Below are 24,329 nucleotides of genomic sequence, written 5' to 3'. Positions count from 1 at the left end.
TTATTAACAAATAACGTCCAATATCAAATGCCCGTACATGAAATAAATTCAATAAAAGCTTATCTGAAATGTATCATCTCCCAATCGGCAGAAGATATAGTATATGTCCTTGTCACCTCAACGCGTTTCGTCCTTGTCTTAACCCTTGGACTTCATCAGGAGGAATGACACAATGATATGTTTTGCACCTATAAGTACCCCTATCTTGGCACAATTGGTAGGCGTGTGTACCGCGGAAACATGGTTTGAGTTCCATGTACCGGAAGTATCCCGGAAGTGACCTCACTTCCTGCGACACAAAAAAAAAGCCTTTTAATACTCGCGGCTATCATCCGCATCATACTTAAATAACAAATTATTCCAGCGCTTCCCGCACCCGTCTTTACCCGTGCCAAGTGGATCCGTGTATAGCGGTCACACTGCCGCCAGTTCCACTGGTCACGGGCATCCAGGCTCAGTTCTTGCGAGAGTCTCTGTGGCCATTTTGGAGTCTCATACTCCTACTGATTGCATTTCTATTGCGGCGGCCATTTTGTCGGAGTCTGATAACTCCAATATCTCTAATGTCTCTAACATGGTACACAGTAAATCCTACAGATTTACTATAATGATAAACTGATAAAGTGCTGATGCATAAATTAGAATAATCGTCATACATTAAAAACATGTAAGAGAGGTTATATAAAAAGCATATGAGAGGTTATATAAAGATTTAGCAACTATAATATGATCTCTAAAAATAAAACATCAATACAAAGTGTGTATGTGTGTGTGTGTGTGTGTATATGTGTATATATATATATATATATATATATCAATTAATAATCATAAATTTAAAATTAGAAAAATTTATAAAAATGGGGCAATTTCATAGTTATCATTAAGACCATGAAGGACGAGGGTATTTAACTCAAATCCAAAACATTTCTCGTTTGGTCAGCTTATTATCATGATCCCCTCCTCGTTCACCTGTAATATTAGGCCCTAGTGAAGCTGCTTGCGCTTCAATTGGATGATAAGTCAAGCCTCCTCTCAGGCACACGCTTTGTTCTTCACCCCTTCGTTGTTTTTTCACATCGCTCTTTCCCTGGAAGCTGCGAACGAGCTGACAATTGGGCCGGGCTATCAATCCACTCCTCTCAGCCATCATGTTTTTGCTCCAGTTCAACCGCGGTTACGGAAACTGAGGTTATATCTCCTTCCTATTTTGAATGCTTATTCCGGCCACTCTGGTCTCGCTGTGCTTTGAGCTCCAGGGTTGAGTAGTTCAGTTCTCATGTACTCTTTCCGATCAGAGATCCACAGCGCGGATGCCAACAACTTCCTCGCTAGACGTCTGGAACGTGTGTTTTCAAGTTCTGTTTTGGGCAGGTCGTCCTACTTCCTCTGTGGGTAATTGACTCTGTTCCCACTCTATTTCGGGGCCTACTATTTGGGAGAGCCCTGGCCCCGTGTGTTTGGAACACAATACGGTCGGTACTGCCGTGCATACTGCGCACAGAAGGTATCATACTTTGGTTTGCTTCGGAGATTCTGCTTGTGAAGCCTAGGTCGCTTGTTTCACATACTTTCGGATCCATGCTGTATCCCTACTTTTGTGAGGTCTCCCTTACTTCCTTGTCTGCGCCTTCAGTTACGGGTGGCCTTCGGCACCTCTGTCCATCGGTGTGTTCTTGCGGCGGGCAATGCAGGGACCCTACCAACCTTAGTCAACGGTTCAGTTGGTGCCTCGTCCGCCGACCTTGTGGAACATTCGCTTGTTGTGCATAATGATCTCCACTTCGGGACCATTCAGTGGACCAGGTTCTACTTGGGAGTCCCAGTGGGTAATTCTCCAAACTTGAAATGGTTGCTCGGCATATCTCTCTCTCGTCTCAGTTTCCCATTCTGTCCTACAGCACTCGTCACTCCATTGGTGGAGGATTTCCGCTCTTCTCCTCCAGGTCCAACCCTTGGTCCTTCCAGATTGGCTCATTGTGGCTACGGCTGCGAGTCTCCTCGGCTGGGGTGCCGTGAAATTGCTTTTCGGCTCTGGGGTATTGGGTAGCCATCCACAAAGGCTCAGCTGGTCGAGGGCTCGAGCTACAAGCAAAATTTTTGGGGCCCTGTCCGCCCTCACTGGTCGCTGTCGGTCGGACTTGATCTGGTGTTGGCTTATGTATGTCTACCGGCAGGCACAAGAGTGCGGCGTTGATGGAGGAGGCAACCCTAAGTCTATTCGGCGCATGGACTATATTGTTATGACTTTCTCAGTGGTGGTCATACCGGTAGTGGGAAGTTAGGTCAACGGATGTCCTCAGCAGAACCACATTTTTCCCAGGGCAGTGGTCTCTTCTTCCAGTGATCTTTCTACCGCTTGTTCGGTCGTGAGGCCTTCCGTGCGGGGATCTCATGGCCTCTCGACATGTTTGCGTTGCTCCGGAGTGTGCCATATGATCCAGGTATTCGCAGGCTTCCGCAGAGGATGCCTTGACTACTCTGTGGAATTTGTCATCTGTTTCCGTTGACCCCACTGTTCCCTCAGGTCTCTAGGCACGTTGAGGCTTCCCGAGTGAGTGTAATTCTAGGGGCTCCAGGCTGGCTACACTGGTCATGGAACGCTGCCATTCTCCCAGGGTACGTAGGTCCAGGGGGCATCTTCCACTTCGTCCAGATCTACTGCAAATAGGCCCCTTTGTACAAGGCACTTTCCCTGGTTGTGACGAAGGACTTCTGGGTCCCAGCGTGAGAAGTCTGCAGGTTTTTCTCTCGGGAGTCCCTACTAGGCTGTTTCCATTTCTTCCTCCTTCGGGGGGCTGTGATGATCTGGCTTTGCTCGTTGGGCTGAGCTCTGCAGAATTCCTTGGATACATTGTCTTGGTACACCGCACTGTTATCTGTGGGTCCTTTAGGATGCGCATGACCATGGTTGGCCGGCTTATCAGCAGACCCTTGCGCACCGGAACTGCTCGGTCAGCACTCAAGCCTATTGTGGTGCAGGGTGAATGCCACCAAACCGGGTGTCAGTGCCTTCCGCTAGGGTGGTGGTGATCTTATGGGCAGCGCGTCGCGGGACTTTAGCAGCACAGGTTCGTCGAGTGGCTGTCTGGTCCCTTGTCCGCGCATTGGCTTTTTTTTACGTATTCACATTTGGCCTCCGGCAGCACCCACTTTGGGCGTACAGTTCTCCGGTCAGACAGTCTGAGCGTTCCCTCCCTTGGGGGCGGTTTTGAACGTCCCATTGTCCAGTGTTCCCCAGCCTTGCTGCAAGAGAAAATGGGGTCATTGGTCAACTTACTGTTGAATCCTTTTCTTTCAAGCAGGCTGGGGAACACTGCGAGCCCTCCATCACGCTCAGTGGTGCGATGTTTTGGTTCTTGACACTTTTTTTTTTCCCTACTGGTTTGTTTGGTTCTAAACAGTTTTTCACGGGGTTCCTGCTACTTCTCTCCAAACTCTTTTAAGGAAGTACTAGTAAAGTTTTCCCCTTTCTCTAAACATAACGCTTCTTTTATGCCAAAAAGCTCCTATTTTGGAATTGTTCCAATAGTCTTCTGGCTTGTCCAGGTGATCTTGCAGACGGCCGCAATGTTCTTTTTGGAAAGCAGCGGCTTTCGCCTTGCAAACCTGCCATGCACACCATTGTTCAGTGTCCTCCTGATGGTGGACTCATGAACGTTAGCTAATGTGAGAGGTTACCTTGGGTTCCTTTGTGACGTTGAAAACTATTAAATGCCTTGCTCTTGACGTGCTCTTTGTTGGTCGACCAACTCCTGGGGAGGGTGGTAATGGTCTGAATTTTCCTCCATTTTACACAATCTGTATGTTGATTGGTGGAGTCCAAACTCTTTTTAGAGATGGTTTTGTAACCTTTTCCAGCCTGATGAGCATCAACAGCTCTTCTGAGGTCCTCAGAAATCTCCTTTGTTCGTGGCATGATACACTTCCACAAACGTGTTGTGAACATCAGACTTTGATAGATCCCAGTTCTTTTAAAAAGACAGGTTGTCCACTCACCTGATTGTCATCCCATAGATTGAGAATACCTGACTCTAATTTCACCTTCAAAATTTCTGCTATGCCTAAAGGTTCACATATTTTTGCCATTTAGATATATTGGATAATTTTCCTTAAAAAAAAAAAAAAAAAAAGCACGTCTAATTTTTTTTCTCATTTGCATGATTTGGTTTTGTCTACTTTTAGAACTTGTGTGAAAGTTTGAGGTAGTTTTAGGCCAAATTTCAGCAGAAACATAGAAAATTCAGAAGTGTGTACACACACTTTCAAGCACCACTGTGTAATTTGTTTTTTTATTGTACATAATAGGTGTCTGTTTCATATGTTTGTAGGTGGTTAAAATCTAGAAATTAGTAGACCTGGCATTAAGTGTAATTAAATGATACATGGTCTAGAATAAACTTAATACTCATAGAACAACAATGATTAGTTTTTATTAAGATGGTTATTTACTAGCCATGTTTGGTTTCCCATAATCATTTATCTAGGACGGTTAAGTAACTTTAGTAATAACTTGACCTACTAGGTGTTAGTATTTTTATAATTGTGTTACAATTTAACATGGATGATTCAAATTATATTTTTTTATTTATATTTTTAGATGCAGGAAAATCAACTATTGGTGGACAAATTATGTAAGTATATGCATCATTCTAAATCAATACTAGCAAAAGTCTTGTAGATTTGAAATGGATGAAGTAACTGCTTGGTTTGTACATCAGTGCTCTTGCTCTGGTTGGCAATTATTAATGGGTTTTGTGGCATTTTTGTTGCCAAATCTTGCAGCATATTTCAGCATAGCAGTCACATTGGCCTTCAGATTATTTGCACACTGGACAGGATAACAGATGTGAGGACCAAACTTTTTAAGCGTTTTCCAAGATATTCATGTAGACTGGTTCCTGCTTTTACGTGTACCTGCTTTCACATTTCAGGTATTTAACTGGCATGGTGGACAAAAGAACACTTGAGAAATATGAAAGGGAAGCAAAAGAGAAAAACAGAGAAACCTGGTAAGAGGTGTATTGTGTTGAAGTAGCTACATTGTCAACAGCCCTCTGTTTTAGCTTTGTGTGTTGGCAGAAGGGAATTTAGTTTTCAGTGTTTTCCAAAAGAGTAGGACCTTATGGCTGGCCCAATTTTGGTTAATGTTTGTTTTTCGAACCCACAAATTTGTATGCTTTTCTGTTGTGAACATCTGTCATCCAGGTGCTAACATATTCTCTCTTCCAGGTATCTGTCATGGGCTTTAGACACAAACCAGGAAGAACGAGATAAGGGAAAGACTGTAGAGGTAGGCCGTGCGTACTTTGAAACGGAGAAGAAGCACTTCACAATCCTTGATGCCCCTGGCCATAAAAGCTTTGTTCCCAATATGATTGGGGGAGCCTCGCAAGCAGATTTAGCTGTACTGGTAAGATCCTTTGGAACACTATAACTTGTGTGTGCTTTCCATATTATTTGTGAATAATTTAGTAATGGTAGACCAATATCCTGCATGGTGCACCACATTGTAGTAGAGCTGATTATCAATCGTCTGTCTAAAATGGGGCCTAGCAAGTATAGTTTATAAAGAATTGGTAACTTTTATATGTGCTTTTAAATAGCTCACTCTAAGATGGCAATAACCTTGTAATTGACTACACTGATTCTCTTTTCATCCATTGGGTAACACTGAGGGGTATAGTGTGGCTTATGGCACTTGGGCACTATAAATTTACCGGAAAAAACTTCCCCTCTATATCGCATTGGCTGCCCGAGAACTTCAATTCTGTCTAGCATGTGGCCATTAGAATGGCTAAGGGGGAGCCAACTTTTGGACAACTGCCATCTTTCGGTGCTGGGGTTAGGAACCATCCCTTTGGGACCTCCTCTGCCATTGTCTGGGATCAGCAGCATCTCCTTAGCTGGTGAGGCACATTTGTGTGCTATGCTTTCTATGGGCTCTTCCATGTCTGAGCTTTTACAGCTCCATATCTTCCTGGGTTAAGCAGCTGTCCTTTTCCTCCCTCATTTTCTATGTCTGCGAAGCAAAGTATGTTCAGAGATCAGGGAGGGAGATACAGTGGCAAAACATCTTGCCTGCACAGGATGCCACTAAAATTCCCTCATTTCTAGTACAGTGTGATACCCTTGCACAGCATGGGAGGTGGATGACCAGTGGACCATGCTTGCTTGCGGGTGCACACCCTGAGATGGCGGAGCCACCTTATTGCAAAGCTCTCATAGCTCCATTGGAGCAGAGTTGGATTTTTTATCCATGGTTCCCTCCATCAGTAGTCATGGCACTAACAGTAAAATACATTGTTGGGGTCTCTGACCAGACTCTTGGGGCCTCTATTTTGACAGCATTTCACGACCTGACTTGGTATCTGTGCCTGGTACAGTCAGTGCAATGTTTCCAAGAACAGAGGGCCTGATTCAGACCCGCTCTAACTCAGCGCTCGCAAGCGGGTCGATGTTGGCCCAGTGCGCATGCGCACGACGAAGGCGGCTCCGTCGTGTGCATGCGCGAGACCCGGATAGCGACGGTCAAGCCGTCGCTCCGGGTCTCGCTACAAAGGGGGCGTGCTGTCAATGTTGAGTGACAGCACGCCCCCTTTGGTGGGCGTGGTTGCCCAGACGGAGGCGTTCCCATGGGAACGCCTACCGTCTAGGGCCGGCCCCACTGACATCACAAGTGATGTCAGTGGGTGGACTTCTTGCGACGATACCCCACAAGGGTCTCGTCGCAAGTCCGATGGTCTTGACCATCATCCTGGCCGCTCGCACTAGCTGTGGGTGGTCACCCACAGCTATGCGAGCGGCCAGGAGGCCGCTCTAAAAATACAATAGGCGGGCACTGATTCAGAACAAGCGCTCTGAAAGAGCGTCCGGCTCTGAATCAGGCCCAGAGTCTGTTCTTAGTAGTTCATTCCTGTGTTGCTTGAAAGATTACTTATTTTTATTAGTTACTGAGACAATTACATTTCTCACTGTTGTTGGTCTTTTGACTTTTTCTTTGTGCCTTCGGTGGCCAAGGTTTGCAGAGCAGATACATAACACTATCCTCCCCCCTTTTTCCCATATTCTGCAAGGTGGGAGATTTGCCTTTGGCTGAAAAACTCCTGCAGGTTTAAACATTTATTCAGGACATTACATAGTCTGTGCCACCAACTGCTGGTGAATTTAAGTGTCTATTAACAATAAAAATTATCTATAAACTCTTAAATTTAAATTATGCAGGTTAAGGAATATACTTGCATGTAATTATGTAAAGTTGGTGTAATGGCAAGGAATCTTATTAATTTGTAGTAAGACCTGGTCTTGGTTAACAGAAGCATATTACATATCTTGTGACCAACATCCCAAACTCACCATGTGGTGATTGGTATGCTGCTGTATTCATTCCCTTGAGCGCACTATTGTTCATTCTGCATTCTTCATCTGTCATGTTTTGCTGTTGAGTTTTCTAGACATCATTTCTGAATGTGTTCCTTTTTTAGGTAATCTCTGCACGAAAAGGAGAATTTGAAACCGGATTTGAAAAAGGAGGACAGACAAGAGAGCATGCCATGTTGGCAAAAACAGCTGGTGTAAAGCATTTAATAGTTCTTGTGAATAAAATGGACGATCCAACAGTAAACTGGAGCAACGACAGGTATATCTAAAATAAGTTTTGAACTAGAGCGTATATTTTGCTTGTTCAAGAAGGCCTTTTTGTTTTAGAATGTTCACACACCTCTTAAAATGTATTAAATGGTTACATGTTTACAGCAGTCTTTAGTTATGTTGAAGGTTGTATTTCTATAGTGACACTGATAATGTCACCATGTTCTGAAAAGCATTAAAATATAACATTTGGGAGTAAGTTCCGGCACAGGATCAGACAAAGAAACCAGTATTTCAAATTAAAATGAGCAGTGTGCCCCAAAAGTTCTTAGTGTTCACTCTAGTGCCGAACCTAAAAAGGGCACTCTATTGCGCATGTGAAAAGGGGATGTGGCTCTAAGACGCAACCCTTTTCATCACTTTTGATGAAAAGTGGATTGGATAAAAACTACAAACTATAACACATGATATGGTTTGTAGCCTTATAATGCTTTTTTTAAACTATTTTTGTTATCTTGAAGGTAACCTTGCCAAAATACTCCCCATGTCTCTTAAATTATTCTCAATGCCCTAGTTTCATCAAATGGTATTCAAAATTTTGCATAGCAAACCACTTTTTTTTTTTTTTTTTTTTTTTTTTTTAGAGATAGGGGGCAATTCAATTTAGGTGTGAGTTGGCTTGTACGAGCAGTTCTCTCGTTAAACTCGCACTGTGAATTGCAATTCAATTCCAAACTCAATTTTTTTTTTTTCCAGAGGTAGATTGTTCCACCCCCCTGACTGTATGAAAAATATTGCTTTTAAGGTCAAATATTTCAGACACCCCCCTTATTGACTTAATAGGCATTTGAAAGTTTTCAATTACCTTAATTGGGCCAGTTACATGTCATTTTTGGGTGTTAAAAATAAAAAAGGCCTTAAATTAGCCCAAAATCAACCTTTTCTATAGTTTATGCAACCCAAATTTAATGTTGTTTTTTTTTTTTTTTTAAATTAAGCTGATAGTTTGTGGTTTTATCGGCATTTTTTATTTGATCTCGCTGTTCTCAGAAGTGCGGATTCGTGATGTTTGAGTATCATAAAACAAACTTTTGCAACCTCGCACCGAATTGGATTGCCCCCATAGACTAAAATATAGAGATTGGAATATAGTAAAATGGTTTTAAAGATCTATAAATGTGCCACTTTTCGCATGTTGTGAAAACTCTGGAGAGTTCTAACTGCACTCAACAAAGCAGACTATGAGAAAACTGCTTACTGGACCAAATACCCCAGTTTGAGAACAATTCTATATGCTTGATACATTATGCAGGCCCCTGACTGATACTGAATTTAACATGCAATATTTTTAATCTCTACTGTGTTTCTAAGCATTTTGTTTCACTATACTTTTCTCTTGTAGCAAGGCTGGAGAACACTGGACCATGGGATTGTAGGTTGGGGCTGTAGCTGGCACTTAATAAAACTAGCTTTAAAACCTTTGCTCCTCCCCCCCTGCAATCCCACAATTCTAGTCTTTGTTAAGTGCCTGAGGAGTAGGGCACGTTTTGGATGGGCTGTCCTGCAGCTCTTGTAGGTAGCTATTTTGTATTAATTTGTAAACTTTTTGTTTATAGTTTAGGAGATGTGCACTGCTTGTAGCAGCGCACAGAGTGTGGGAGCTGTGACGCAGCTCGCCGATATGCGGAGGGTGGTGCGTGCCGTTGGGACCACCCTACAGATCGCCCCGGTCTCTAGAAGAGACCGCCTGGACCCGGGGATAGTGCGCGCTCGCACCCCTGGGTGGCAGTGCTTGCCAGGTGTGATGAGGACAACTCCATTGCGGGAGTGCACACCTCACAGGCAGCTCAGTTGGAGCTTAACAAGTGCTTTCCCCAGGCATGGGAGTAGCACTTGCGAGTGAAGCCAGGGAATAGGGGGGCGGAGCCTGTAGCTGCTGGCCTCCCCTGCGCATTACATTTTGGCGGGTTTGTTTGGCAGCGGTTCTCCGCATACAGATGCAGGAGGAGCGCTCACTCCACAGACTGCCCGGATCAGCCGGGCTTAACCAGCATTTTCCCCTCACACGGAGACGTTCTGTGTCCCGGAAGAGTGCAGATTGGAGGTGGCGGAGCTTCCAGCGCTGCTCTCCCTCTCCTGCAGCGGTACAGTGAACAGGGAATGCATGGATGAATCATCCCTCAGCCGACACTGTTACATCCGCCTGCACTGCACAGCACACATCCTCTTCCAGGCAGCTGCGGTGTTGGTCTCCAGGAAGGCTAGGTACCCTTGTTGCTGTATTAGCTGCCTTTTTGTTTTCATGTACCTGTTTTTTTTATTTCTGCCTACTAATAGGGTTTAGATGCACACCTCATGTCAGGTGTTACAGAAGTGGGGGGGCTCTGACAACACACATCGCTTCTCGGACTTTTGGCTAAGATCAAGTGTAGTATCTGTTCTTAACAGTTTAATATCTGATATATCCCCTATCTGAATTGCCACAGGTTTATATACCCCCTGTATGTCCATGTGGCTAGTGCCACTGACGTACCCTGATTTAATCAGTTACTGTCCATCTACTGAAGAGGATCTATCTACTACCCTGACCATGACTACATAATGGTTAGTATTGTTGCCTCACCGCACTGTAGTCATGGGTTCAATTCCCGCTACAGCCCTAACACTGTGGAGTTTGTATGCAGGGATTTTGCTGTATTTTGGGCATTGTTTACTCCCATGCAGCTGGTAACAAGACGTTGCCCTCAGTGGCCTTGTGGGTATAGGACATGGTGACGCATAGGCATCCGGGAAGCTGCATTCAGCAGGTTGGGATTTGCGTGGGCTGGGGCTCTCAGCATGGCGGGGTGTGCCCTAGTGCAGAGCGTGGCGCTTAACAGAGACCAAGTTCAAGCTTGGGTATTCCCTCATCTTAGACACGGGCTTTGTTCCCTCTATAGGGTTAAGTTCCTAGCCAAGTTATGTCCCGCTCTGGCTCTGTGCTTTGCAACATGCAGCATCACAACTTACGTCAGGTTTCTCTATTTTGGCGCGTTTTTTGCCGGAATACTCTGCTGTGCGAGAGGCGCAGGTGGAGGCGTCTTCTTCCTCCGCAGGACTCATTAGCCTTTTCACAAAGGAAAGACCTTGCGCTGTCCTTAAGGAATAGGACCTGCTGTCTTTTCCACCTCATTGCTGCTGTGCACCACTCTGTAGGCGGTTTAGTTCTGGATTCCCATGGCTCTGGGTCTGTCCAAGCATAGGCGAAGGAAAGTAATTACTTTCCATTCAGCGCATCGCTCCGGTCTCATCAGGGAGACTTAGGAGCCGCCAGGTTCGGAGGGCTCTGTTCTTCACGCAGTTGCTTCCAGCGGCTTGAGTATCCACAGGGAAGAACCTTCCATGGTAGTCACTTCAGAATTACGGACCTCCTTAGGTCGCTTGTTTCAAGTACATTCGGGTCAGGGCTGTGTCCCGACTTTTGCAAGGTCTTCCTTCCGTGTTTGCGCTTTCAGTTCTGGGGGTGGCCTATGACACCTCTCTCCAGGGACGTTTTCTTGTGGCGGACAGTGCAGGGACTCTACCAACCTCAACAGTTTTGTCGATGCCTCGTCCATGGCCCTTACAGAACATTGTTATTGGGCAAGTTGGTCCCCACGTAAACCATTCAGTACACCAGGTTCTACTCACAAGAGTCCCAGTGTGTGATTCTCCACACTTGACAGGGTTGCTCGGCATCCCTCTTGTCTCAGTTCCCATTCTGTACAGCCGCATAAGTCGGTCTCCATTGGTGGAGGGTTTCCGTTCTTTTCCTCCAGGTCCACTCCTTGGTCTTTTCGGATGGGCTAATTGTGACCACATCCGCGAGTCTACTGGGCTGAGGTGACGTGATGTTGCTTTTCGGGTCTGGGGCCTTGGGTCACCGTCCACAATAGCTCGGCTGTTAAGTAGGCTTGAGATCCAAGCCATCATTCTAAAGGGCCATGTCCGTCGTTGCCAGTATGGCGGACAACAACCTGGTAATGCTATAGGTACGTCTTCCGGCAGGCAACAGTGCAGAGCTCTGTCCATGGCAGAAACCTTGGTTCCGTGTCTCTCTGGCAGTCAGACTGGTAGTGGGACTTTGGACAGTGGACTTCCTCAGCAGAACTACATTTCTACACACTTCCTTCACATCTCCAGGGGCATTGTCTTCCTGAGTAAGTGTAATCCTGGTGGCTCCTAGCTGGCTGCGCTTGTCATGGTACATGAGCGTTATCCCAAGGTCGGTAGGCCCAGGGTGGCATCTTTCCCTTTGTCCCGACCTGCTGCAACTTTGCTCGTTTCTACCAGGGCACTTCCTTGGATGGTTCTCACGCCTGGCCTTCTGTGCCTGGGAGTGATACAGCTGCAGGTTTTTCTCTCTCGTGGTCCGTACTTGGCTTCAAGCCCAGACTCTGTTTCCATCTCACGCTTACCTCCGGGTTTGGAATCTCTACCTCTTGTGGTGTAACCGTTACAAGGTTTGGCCACACATGGCTTGGCCTTCCTTCTGAAGGGTTTGGAGGCAGACCGGTGACTGGAGCCATGGATTCTTAATCTAGTCTTCTCTGTTCTCACAAAGGCTCCATGGTAGTCATTACTTGCAGTGGATCTTCCGTTAGTTGCTTGGAAGCTGGTCTTCCTTATGGCTATTGCCTGCCGTCGACATAGTATCGTGTTTAGGGTTTTCAAGCTGCCCTTGCTCGTTCTCCATGAAGACTGTGCAGTTCCTTGTACAGGTTTTATGTTTCCAGCCGACAATGGTTTTGGATATTGTCCTTCCGGTTCTTCCTCCTTTTGGCGGATTCCCGGGACGGGGATCTGGCTACATATATATTAAACACACAGTGAAGGGTTAAAATTTTAACCCTTCACTGTGTGTTTAATATATTATGTACTTCACTTTTTTATTTTCATTCTTTATATGCAGCTGCTCCTAACTATCTCTGTACACTGCAATTTTCTTACTATGGTGGTGCCCTGGGGCGGCTTGGCTGGGCCAGTTTTTTGGGGGGTCCTGCGCTCTGGATTTGAACCCTAGTATGTTAGGGACCTACCCGAAAGAGGTTACCTGGATATGGTGGGTAGGCCCATAACCTTGGCCATGATTATGCTAAAAACCTCTATAGATTGCAAAATTTTATTGCATTTATATATATTATTAATTATTTGGAGTTGTGCACCTGAGATTTCTGTTTCTGTCCTTACTGGTTTGGTTAAGTTTCACAGGGTTCCTGCTACTCCTCTCTGCAGTTTTTATTAAAAGCCAGCCCCAACCTCCAATCCCATGGTCCAGTGTTCCTAGCGTTCCTGCTAGTCTGTTTCAGTGGAGTGGGGCGCCGCACCCTGCCCTATTTCTGAAGGGCAGAAACCACCCTGCCCTCCAGTGCAGCGTCCGCTGAAACAGCCTGTGGGTTCTGTCCCCTCCCGCCGGTCGGGAAAACAGCTGTGCAACGGTCACCGCCGGTGAATGGATGCCGGGCAGATGCGTCCGGCATCCATTTACAGTGACCGCAGCGCCGGGCACACCCCCCAAGAGTGACAATGGGGACGCGTCATAATGACATGCCCCCTTGCGAAAGTGCCCTTTCTCTAGGTTCGGCGCCCTGCCTGCCGCCGGACCTAGAGTGAACACTAGTTCCCCAGCCTGCTTAGGAGTAAAGAATTCAACGGTAAGTTGACCAAAAATCCAATTTTCTTACCTTATACTCTGTGGCTTCAGCATGTTCAGCCATTAAATACTAAAGCACTATTGCCTTTAATTCCTACCCACATACTGCTACACACTTTTAATTCTGTACATTCCACTTTCGCTTTTACCACTGTCTAAAACCACTTTCCTGACTATCGGGAACTTGACGAATTTCTGTGCTTTCCCTCATTCCGCAAACTGATTCCCCCCCTCCCCACCCCATAGCAGCCTCATTACCTACTAATCCTTTCTTTTTCCTAGTGTTCCTTCATCGTTGTCCTCTTCATCACTATGGCCATCCTATCCTGTAATTCTAGTCTAATTGGTCCTCATCATCTGTACAATATTAGACTTATAATTCCTCTTTATTTAGAGGAAACTGATCATACATCAGCTCCTCTGTGTAATAACATGGCACCGCCAAGCCTGTTTGATCAGAGAGATCATAGACTGTGTATGTGTAAATTTGGATCTTCAGAATGCCTGAACTATGTGCAGAGCTTTTTGTGGAATTACAAAATGGTGTATAGTCAGGGCAGAGAAGACGTACCAACGCGCTCTGCTGGAGTCACAAAGCCTTGGCTCCCCATGTGTAAGGTGTTATGGCTACCTGGTAATGTGTATTAGGTAAGCCCTTATGGGCTCTGTCGTAGAATTCACAGAACATAGGAAACGGTAAATGCTTTTGTGCCTATATATGGATCCAATTGTTTGACATGCATATTTCTGATTTTTCACTACAACTCAGAATTGTTTTTCTTAACATTTAAGATCTTTCTCAATTTCAGATATGAAGAATGTAAAGAGAAGCTTGTACCCTTCTTGAAGAAAGTTGGTTTCAACCCTAAAAAAGACATTCACTTTATGCCATGTTCAGGCCTGACTGGTTCCAATTTGAAGGAGCCAGTGGAATCATGCACATGGTACAAGTAAGTGCAGTATGTGTTTAGATGTAATGAGTGAAAGACCTGAAGTATTGGATGCAGGGTTATTAAAAAAAAAATATATATATATATATATAATGTGTGTGTGTGGACAGCGCACAAATAAAGGATTCCCTCAGGTTCAGTTAAATGATAGATAACATGCAACTAGTGCAATATGGTGATTAAATTGTATGATAAAGTCAAGTCACTGATCCTTGTAATAAGAGTCACTGATACTTAAAATACAGGCGGCAGCAGTCGTCTTGGCGTCCCGTTTGGCGTGGTTCTGAAAAGAGGGTTAAAAAGACATGCGCCTGATAGTGTAATAATGTTGATTAAAGTGAAGTTCGGTGCTCTAAATAATTGTGCGTACCAAAAAGAAAATATTTCTACTTCAGGGTCCATAGGGGGTCCACAGGGTTGACCTTGGGGTATAGCTGGATCTGGATCCACGGGCACCACGCAGTTAAAGCTTTGCTGCTCCCAGGATGCACTTGGGTCCGTCCTCCTCTATACCCCGCCCCGGCCACAGGCACCTCAGTTTTAGTTGGTGCCCGGCCGGAGTCGGGTCACCTGTCGCAGTGGGGCTGCAGGAGCAGCCCCTAAGCTTTATTTTAAAAGAGAAATTTTTTTTTTTTTTTTTTCTTCTGTTTTTACACTGTTAGAGCGGCAGCATCAGACTGTCCTTTAGGACGTCCACGCTGCCGCTCCTTCTCCCCGGTGGAGCCGCGACGCCAGTACAGCTCTGGGGATCGCGGCGGGTCCCCAGAGCCTGTACTAGCCGGGCTCTGGGGACTCCCTTGACTGTTGCCGGACGCGACGGGGATCAGGTAAGCCGCGGGTCGCCGCGTGCCGCGGCCCGCGGATACTTCAATGCAGTCAGGAGCCTCCGGTCTCTGGGGACAGACCGGAGGCGCTAGCGGCGGCGGCGGGCTCCCCCTCAATTGAGGAATACCCCGCGTGTCCGCTAGACCACCAGGGTATCAGGCTGGTAGCGGGACCGGCAACCCGGGGGTTAATTGCTAGCCAGGGGAGGCAGCCTTCCCTGTCTAGCGGCTCCTCCCCTCAGCTCAGCGCGCCTTTCAACTAGCAGTCTGGCGTCGCTGAGTTGCTCTTATCTTACGGCCACTCCTCCTCTGAGGTCTCCGGCGGCCATCTTTACTGGCACATCGCAGACTCCCAGGCGGTATCAAGTGGACCGGTCCCCCTGTGTACCTCTCCCCTGCTAAAGGACAGTGTACACAGCGCTATAGCCCTCCCAGACACTGAATCTGGGCGGTTGATTGTAGCGGAAGGTGCAGTGAGTATAACTTTTCTGCATTGTATGTGACTATTGCTAGTGCTGCCTGTCTGTGACTTATTCTCCTTTACTGTCAGCTTATACCTATCCCTTTCCTTCTCCTACGGCCCGGCAGGTGTGTGGGGGAAGGGCGTTTTTCTGAGACCCTCACTTATATAAAACACGTATTTGTGGGGTCAGTCACATACTGTTGTGTGCTACACAGTACCATATCTGGGCTGTTGTGTCGCTTACTGGTGAGTGCGCGGGTGTTAAAACCGTAATTCCTCTGGTGATACCTGTTTCTTGTGATTTACGGTATCATGTCTGATGAGGAGACTGAGCGCTCTGTGGCTCCTGTGTTATTTTCCTGCAGACGCTGTGCTGCTGGAGTTGATGGGGAGGACTTATCTCAGGATGGTCTGTGCGGGCGGTGCCAGCTGGTACCGGGCCCCTCCAACCCCCCTGTATCACAGGACCCTCCTTGGGCGATGTTTTCACAGGTGCTGGCGTCTATTGCGGACCGGTTATCGGTCCCATCAGCGGTCCCTTCTAGAGCGTTACCGCAGCCCACCATCCCCCATTCCCAGAGGGTTCCACAAATGTTGCGGTCTTCCCCCGGGGCCCAGACTGTGGGTCCTTACTCGGGACTGCCTGTGTATGTGCAGTCTTCCCCAGGGTCGTGTCAGTCTGTAGTGCCTTTGCAGCCTCCGCCTTGGGTGGATGTTCTATCCAGCTCCGTACAGAGTCTGGCGGCTTCATCCTCGGCGTTTCAGTCCATGTTGCAAGGTGATGTGCCACCAAGGGTGTCTAAACGTCCGGTTGTGAGTTCACTAGCTGCGCAGTTGTCGGACTCGGAAGTGTCCTCAGATGATGGAGAAATCCATGAGGACTCTGACTCTGATGTCATGGGGCAGGAGGTGGAAGCTAAGTCTTCCATTAATGTTCCAGCCTTAGTTAGGGCGGTGCGGGCTATCCTACATGTTGAGGATGATGCGCCGGCTCCTAGGTCGAAGTTTCCTAATTTTAAAAAGGCCAAGGTGACCTCAACTGTGTTCCCCCTGTCTGATCAATTATCGGATCATATGGCGGCGGCCTGGCAATTACCTAGTAAGAGGTTCCATCCACAGAAGAGGTTGGCGGCAAACTATCCTTTTCCTGAAGCTCATTGCAGGAAATGGGAAACTCCGCCGGCGGTGGATTCCCACGTTACCCGCTTGATCAAAAGCGCGACGTTGCCATTGCCGTCTATCTCCTCTTTGAAGGATCCCACGGACAGGAAGGTGGAGACTTGTTTAAAGTCCATTTATTCTCTTTCCGGGGCGGTGGCTCGCCCGTCAATGGCTATCTCCTGGGTGGCTAAAGCCATTGAGGCATGGGCCAATGCCTTGGAGGATACCTTTCCTGATGAGGCTCCGGATATCCAGAGAGCGTTAGTGGGACAGATGCGGGATGCAGCTTCCTATATTGGGGAAGCGTCTTTGGATGCCAGCCTGCTCACTTCTAGGGTGTCGGCTGCACGGTATCTGCTCGGCGCTCCCTGTGGCTGAGGTCCTGGAGGGCTGATGCAGATTCAAAAAAGGGTCTGGAGGCCTTGCCTTTTAATGGTGATTTACTATTTGGTCCGGATTTGGACAGAATAGTGGATACTTTGGCTAAGTCCAAGTCGGCTTTTCTCCCTTCGGCCTCTGCGCCGGCTAAAGTGAGGAGCTCTGCCTTTCGGGTTCAGGGTAAGGCCAAGGGCCAGTCCTTCCCGAGACATTCGGCGACCAAGGCCGCACCCAAGCCCAAGAAGCAAGCATGGAGTGCTCGACGCCCTTCTTCCAAGCAGGAGGATAAGCCTGCTGCCTGATGGGACGGGCCTCTCTCTGGGGGACCCCAGAGTGGGAGGCCGACTTCTCCAATTCGCCCAGTGTTGACACAATACCACCACGGATGCCTGGGTTCGAGAAGTAGTCTCTCAGGGGTACGCCCTGTCTTTTCGGTTCAGGCCGCCCCACCAGTTTTTCTGTACGAGTCCTTCTCTGGACAAGACCAAAGCTGGTCAGATTCAGGTAGCTATAGAATCCTTGCTACAAGCAGGGGTCATTGTTCCCGTTCCGCAGTCTCAGCGCGGGACGGGGTACTATTCTACTCGGTTTCTGGTACAGAAACCCAATGGTTCTCATCGCCCTATCCTGAATTTGAAGTCTCTGAACAGATACCTCAGAGTTCCCAGGTTCAGGATGGAAACGTTACGTTCCATCATTCTGGCGATGGAACCCGGGGATTATATGGTCTCCCTCGATATCCAGGACGCCTATCTCCATGTGCCCATAGCACCGGCACATCAGCGGTATCTGAGGTTTGCTATCCTGAACCATCACTACCAATTTCGGGCGTTGCCTTTTGGCCTTTCCACGGCTCCGAGGGTGTTCACCAAGGTGATGGCGGTTATGGCTGCCCACCTTCGGGGTCAGGGTCTACGTCTGTTGCCGTACCTGGACGATCTTCTGCTGCTGGCGAGCTCCCCGGAGGTGCTTCTTCGACATCTCCACCTGACCATTGCTTGTCTTTAAGCACACGGGTGGTTGATAAACTGGAAGAAGTCCTCCCTGATTCCATCACAGCGGATGGTTCATTTGGGAGCCCTGCTGGATTCTCGTCAGCAGCGGATTTTCCTGACTCCAGAGAAGGTCTCCTCCCTGCAGCTGCGGATACACAGTTGCCTGAGCAGTTGCCGCCTGTCGGTCCATTCAGCTATGAGAGTTCTGGGGTCCATGGTGTCGACATTCGACATGGTGGAATTTGCCCAGTTCCATTCCCGGCCCCTGCAGGCGCTGATTCTATCGGAATGGAACGGGTTACCTCACCGGATCCGCTCTCAGATGCTGGTGTTGTCCGCGGAGGTTCGGCAGTCTTTGGCTTGGTGGCTTCAGACGGTGCATCTGGTCGAGGGGCGCCCCTTTTGGATCCCGGACTGGGTCCTGCTCACGACGGATGCCAGTCTTCGGGGTTGGGGGGCAGTGACCGGCTCATTATCGCTTCAGGGTCGTTGGTCCGCGGAAGAAGCACTTCTCCCCATCAACATCCTGGAACTGCGGGCTGTGTACAGGGCCCTGCAGTCGTCCGGCCCCGCTCTTCACGGAAGGGCGGTTCAGGTGCAGTCCGACAACGCTACCACGGTGGCGTACATCAACCACCAAGGGGGAACTCGCAGTCGGGCAGCAATGTCGGAGGTGTCTCGCATTCTTGCTTGGGCGGAGTGTCACGTTCCAGCGATCTCGGCAGTCTTCATTCCCGGAGTCCTCAATTGGGAGGCGGACTTCCTCAGCCGTCACGATGTGCATCCCGGGGAATGGTCGCTTCACCCAGAGGTGTTTCAGCTACTCGTGGACAGGTGGGGGCTGCCGGAGCTGGACTTGATGGCCTCCCGTCACAATCACAAGTTGCCCGTTTACGGGTCAAGGACAAGAGACGCAGGCGCCTGTCTGGTAGACGCTCTGTCGGTGAAATGGACGTTTCACCTGGCGTATCTGTTTCCTCCGATATCCTTACTTCCTCGGGTTCTGCGGAAATTCACGCAGGACGGCGGCACGCTCGTGCTGGTGGCTCCGGCGTGGCCCAGACGTCCTTGGTACTCCGATCTGAGGTGCCTCTCCATCGACGCTCCGTACCTTCCTCAGCGTCGGGACCTGTTGTCTCAGGGGCCCTGCCTTTACCCGGATCTGGGTCGGCTGTCTTTGACGGCGTGGCTCTTGAGACAGCCGTCTTGAGGTCTAGGGGTTTCTCCAGTTCAGTGATTGGTACCATGCTTAGGGCACGCAAGCCTGCCTCCGCGCGGATTTACCACAGGGTGTGGCGCACTTATTTTCAGTGGTGTGAATCCAGAAACTATGATCCGCAGGTGTTCCGGGTTTCCAGAATCTTGGAATTTCTTCAATCGGGTTTGGACCTCGGCTTACGCCTGGCCTCTCTGAAGGTTCATGTGTCTGCTTTGTCCGTGTGGTTTCAGCGACGGATTGCTACACTGCCAGATGTTTACACCTTTTTCCAAGGTGTTCTCAGGATCCAGCCTCCCTTCGTGCCTCCGGTGGCTCCGTGGGACTTGACTGTGGTACTGCGGGTCTTGCAGGGTCCTCCTTTTGAGCCGCTTGAGTCGGTGGAGCTCAAGTGGCTGACGTTTAAGACCATTTTTCTCCTGGCAATTGCTTCGGCCAGGAGGGTTTCAGAATTGGGGGCGCTTTCCTGTCGCCCTCCTTTTCTGATTTTTCACCAGGACAGGGCAGTGCTCCGCACGCGTCCTGAGTTTTTGCCCAAAGTGGTTTCAAAGTTCCACATTAATCAGGAACTTGTTGTGCCAGCTTTTCAGTCACCTGATCTTTCTGCTGGTGAGGCTTCCTTGGATGTGGTCCGGGCACTTAGAATCTATGTGGACCGGACTGCTTCGGTTAGGAAGTCGGATTCTTTGTTTGTCCTCTTCGGTTTTCACAAGAGGGGTTGGCCTGCCAACAAGCAAACGTTAGCCCGTTGGCTTCGTTCAGTTATTTGTGAGGCTTATGCGCAGGAGGGTTTACCTGTGCCAGCCTCTGTTAAGGCTCATTCCACTCGTTCTGTGGGTCCCTCTTGGGCTGCTAGACGTGGCGCCTCTGCTGTTCAGCTGTGTAAGGCGGCTACTTGGTCTTCAATTCAGACGTTTTTGAGGTTTTATGCGTTTGACATCTTTGCCTCTCAGGATGCATCCTTTGGGCGCCGGGTACTCCTTTCAGCACAGGAGCGTCCCCGCCCTTAGTTGAACTGCTTTGGGACATCCCCAAGGTCAACCCTGTGGACCCTGAAGTAGAAAACAAGAGATATGGTAAGAACTTACCTTTGTTATCTCTGTTTCTACGAAGTCCATAGGGTCCACAGGGCGCCCGCCCTGACGCACCTGGCTTCAAATGGGCTGTGTGGCTGGTCACCGGTTTTCCGTCTCCCATTTCTGTGAGTATGGTTTCTTGTGTGTTCCAGTCTTCCTTCTCTCTGTTTAGTCTCCTCCTCCGGCCTTAGCTGCTTACCAACTGAGGTGCCTGTGGCAGGGGCGGGGTATAGAGGAGGACGGACCCAAGTGCATCCTGGGAGCAGCAAAGCTTTAACTGCGTGGTGCCCGTGGATCCAGATCCAGCTATACCCCAAGGTCAACCCTGTGGACCCTATGGACTTCGTAGAAACAGAGATAACAAAGGTAAGTTCTTACCATATCTCTTGTTTTAAAGCTTATCTGAATTCCAAAGCTACAGGGCTCACACTGGATGGGGTGGACAAGATGTCATCTGCTGGATCACCCTAGAAGGAGCTCATTCAAGCCCAAGGGAAAGGGATGATCTAATGTAGTATTTTTTATGTGAGTAGCTGGAAAGTACTACAAAAAAACTGCGTACAAATAATGCTGTATTAAAAGCCTGTAGTATGTAATTCCAAAGTATATCCTAGTATCCCTTTTTCCCTCAGTATTTCTTGGAAATGTGTGTGGTAAATACACACAAGCTTTGAAATGGATACAAATGATCCCCCGTCCGTACATTTTAACAATGGTTTTATTTGGATATAATAACATAAGGAGACCGTTTTAGGGAAACACACAAACGGTGTAAAAAAAAAAAAATATGCTCATCTTTTAGGATGGTACCCAGTCCTCTTGGGTATATGTGTCCAATATTTAGAGAGCCTGGGTCAGCTTGCCTCAACGCGTTTCATCCTATAGGGGATTTCTGAATCTAAAATATATAAAACATATTTTGCTTTGTTTAACACTTTCTACTTCAGGGTCCATAGGGTATCCACAGGATACCTTGGGGTATAGGTGTGACGTCAGTCATCGGGCACCATAGAGGTAAGCTTTCAGCCTCCCAGGATGCACTAGGGTCCCCCTCCTATACCCCGCCCCCGAGCCAAGGCACCTCAGTTTCGTTTGGTGCCCGGCCGGAGTCGGGTGCGCCTGTTGGAGTGGGGGCTAGAAGAGCCCCTGAAGCTTTTCTTCATGCAGCTGTGGCTGCACATCTGGATGTACAGCATGGACAGTCAGTCCTGACGTCCATGCTGTCTTCCCTACACCCCCGCCGGTACCAGAACGCCGGTACCGATCCGGGGATGCTGGTGAGCATCTGGGGTCACAGCTAGCAGTGACCCCAGTTGTTCCGGACCATGGCCGGATTCAAGGGGGACAGCAAGGTAAGCAGCGGGGTCCCGCGGTGGGTCCCCGCTGTTACATGGTCCAGAGTCCCCAGGCAGGGGGCTCCCTGGGGACTGGCTGCAGCGTGGAGCCAGGTAAGAACCTGCGCTTCCACTACCCCCCTGGGACAGCGGACCGCAGCAGAGCGGTAGCGCTGCGGCGTCCCAGGGGTTAAATGCATGCAAGGGGAGCGCGCCTTCCCTGTCTCACAGCCGGCGCCTCCCCCGCTGCACACAGCCCTCTCTGCACACTGCCGACTGGTCCTGTAGCAGCGCTCCTCCCCCAGGCCAGCCTCCTCTCTGCTCCTCGGCGGCCATCTTTCCAGAACGCATGGTGAACGCTGCTGGAAGCACTGGACAGAAGCATCGTGGTCTGGGTCCCCCCGCATACCTCTCCTCTGTTGTGGCAGGTCTGTGTATGCAGCGCTGTGTCCTACCAGGCCCTGTGTCTGTGTAGTTGATTGATCAGCGCTGTTAGTGCAGGAATTTATATTTCTTTGCATTGTATATGACTGCTAGCACTGCTGCCTGTAACTTTTCTTCTGACTGTCATCTTTATTACTGTCCCTGTCCTTTCTGCTAAGCCCTTGCGGTGCGGTGCTGCAGGGTGGTCTCTCGCCTATTTAATATATAATTGGTGAGAGGGGTCACATACTTGGTGCCATCATGTCTGAAAGTGATTTTCCTCTCCGGCTACAGTGTACTACGTGTAAAGTACCGTTAGCGGAGGGGGAGGGTAGCGCGGAGGGCCTCTGCCGGCAGTGTTTGTCGATGGCATGGCCTATTACGGTTACAGCACCGGTACAGGAGCCGCCCTGGGCTTGTTTCGCTCAGGCGCTTACGACCTTAGTGGGCCAGTTAGCTCCGCAGCCCGCGTTTACACAGATGGGTTTGTCCCAGCAGTCAGTGGTGTCGTCACCCATGCAGGGTTTCCCACGACAATTGGTGGTACCCCACAGTCTCCCTATTTCCCCGCTCCTGGTTTCTCAAGAGCCGGCGTGGGTTAACTCCCTGACGAGTTCTGTACAGCACTTGTCGGATGTGTTGCAAGGGGAGTCTGTGATGCGGCCACATAAACGGCCGGTGGCGTCTGTCGGCTCCTTATGAGGATGACGAAGGGACGTCTGATGGGGAGATTCTGGATCCTTATGATCAGGAACCTCTCCATACTAAGGACGCTGACGCCAAGTCCAAAGTATATATTCCTGGACTTATTCGGGCAGTCCGCACAACCTTGGTGATTGAGGACGAAGTTCCCCCAGCGGCTAAATCCAAGTATGCCTTTTTTAAAGATGTGAAGGGCGATGCCACAGTCTTTCCTCTTTCGGGTCAGTTAATGGACCATTTAGAGGAGGCGTGGAAACAGCCTGGCAAACGTTACCAGCCGCAAAGGCGCCTGGCGGTGGCTTATCCGTTCGAGGATAATTATTTTGCAAAGTGGGAATCCCCTCCACAGATGGATTCTCACGTGACCCGTCTTGTCCGTAGTGCCACATTGCCGATGCCATCCATGTCCTCCCTTAAGGATGCTACGGACTGCAAAGTGGAGATCTGCCTGAAGTCCGCTTATTCCCTTGCGGGGGGGGCAGCACGGCCGGCTATGGCCATTTGCTGGGTTGCCAGAGCGCTGGGCGGATTCATTAGAGGCGTCTTTTGATTCCGACTGTCCGGCCGATCAGGCGGAGTTGATTGGTAATCTCCGTGATTCGGCCACTTATATCAACGAGGCGGCCTTAGACATTAGTACCCTGGTGTCTCGAATTTCTTCAGCAGCGGTGGCCGCTCGTCGCACCTTGTGGTTGCGATCCTGGAAGGCGGACGCTGATTCCAAAAAGGGTTTGGAGGCGTTGCCATTTACCAGAGAAGTTCTCTTCTGTCCGGATCTAGACAAGATTGTGGCCACGCTGGCAGCAGCCAAATCGGCATGTCTCCCGTCGGCCGCTGCTCCTTCTGGTTCTGGACCATCGTCCTTTCGGTCTTATAAGGCCCAGGGCAGGCCCAAACCACAGTCTTTTCCTCGACAGGCTGGTCCTAAGAAATCGGCCAAGCCCCGGAAGCAGGCATGGAGTACCAGACGTCCGGCCCCTAAGCCAGATGACAAGCCTGCGGCCTGACGGTCGGGTCTCCCTTTGGGGGATCCCAAAGTGGGAGGCCGCCTGCTGCAGTTCGCCCGGTGTTGGTCGGTTACCACGACAGACACTTGGGTTCTCGAGGTGGTCTCCCAAGGGTACGCCCTCTCTTTCCGGCACAGACCCCCGGCTCGATTCTTCACCACGGGTCTACCATCAGACCGGAACAAGGCCATGGAGCTGTGGAAGGTCTTGCACACTATGATCCAGGCTGGAGTTATAGTGCCTGTTCCATTCTCCCAGAGTGGCCAGGGTTTCTATTCAAATCTTTTTTGGTGCAGAAACCCAATGGGTCGTATCGTCTGATTCTCAACCTCAAAGCTCTCAACAAGTCTTTGCGGGTGCCGAAGTTTCGGATGGAGACCCTACGGTCCATCATTCTGGCGCTGGAACCTGGGGACTACTTGGTGTCATTGGACATACAGGACGCTTACCTGCATGTCCCTATTCTTTCGCGCCATCAACAGTTCCTCAGGTTTGCAATCGGCAGCGACCACTTCCAGTTTCGGGCGTTACCTTTTGGCCTG

General features: G+C 49.1%; 1 protein-coding gene and 1 non-coding gene across 4 annotated transcripts in view; both read left to right on the top strand.

Moving 5' to 3' along the window:
* GSPT1 (G1 to S phase transition 1) overlaps window positions 1-24,329 on the top strand; it is an 84,338-nt gene that overhangs the window by 32,811 nt on the left and 27,198 nt on the right. For all 3 annotated transcript variants that reach the window (XM_088474225.1, XM_088474224.1, XM_088474226.1), the window contains exons 5-9: window positions 4,598-4,631; window positions 4,932-5,009; window positions 5,230-5,410; window positions 7,482-7,636; window positions 14,068-14,208. In XM_088474225.1, coding sequence (XP_088330351.1) covers window positions 4,598-4,631; window positions 4,932-5,009; window positions 5,230-5,410; window positions 7,482-7,636; window positions 14,068-14,208 — 589 coding nt within the window. The remainder of the gene's footprint in view (window positions 1-4,597; window positions 4,632-4,931; window positions 5,010-5,229; window positions 5,411-7,481; window positions 7,637-14,067; window positions 14,209-24,329) is intronic.
* LOC148522236 (U2 spliceosomal RNA) lies at window positions 9,984-10,167 on the top strand. The gene has a single exon (XR_015878767.1). It is a non-coding gene; the product is annotated as a U2 spliceosomal RNA (small nuclear RNA).

The sequence above is a fragment of the Taudactylus pleione genome, unplaced genomic scaffold (assembly GCF_031769625.1).
Source record: "Taudactylus pleione unplaced genomic scaffold, aTauple2 ptg000149l, whole genome shotgun sequence".
In the NCBI taxonomy this organism is placed as follows: domain Eukaryota; kingdom Metazoa; phylum Chordata; class Amphibia; order Anura; family Myobatrachidae; genus Taudactylus; species Taudactylus pleione.
The sequence above is the reverse complement of the archived record's forward strand: the minus strand, read 5'-3'. Positions and strand labels throughout refer to the sequence as shown.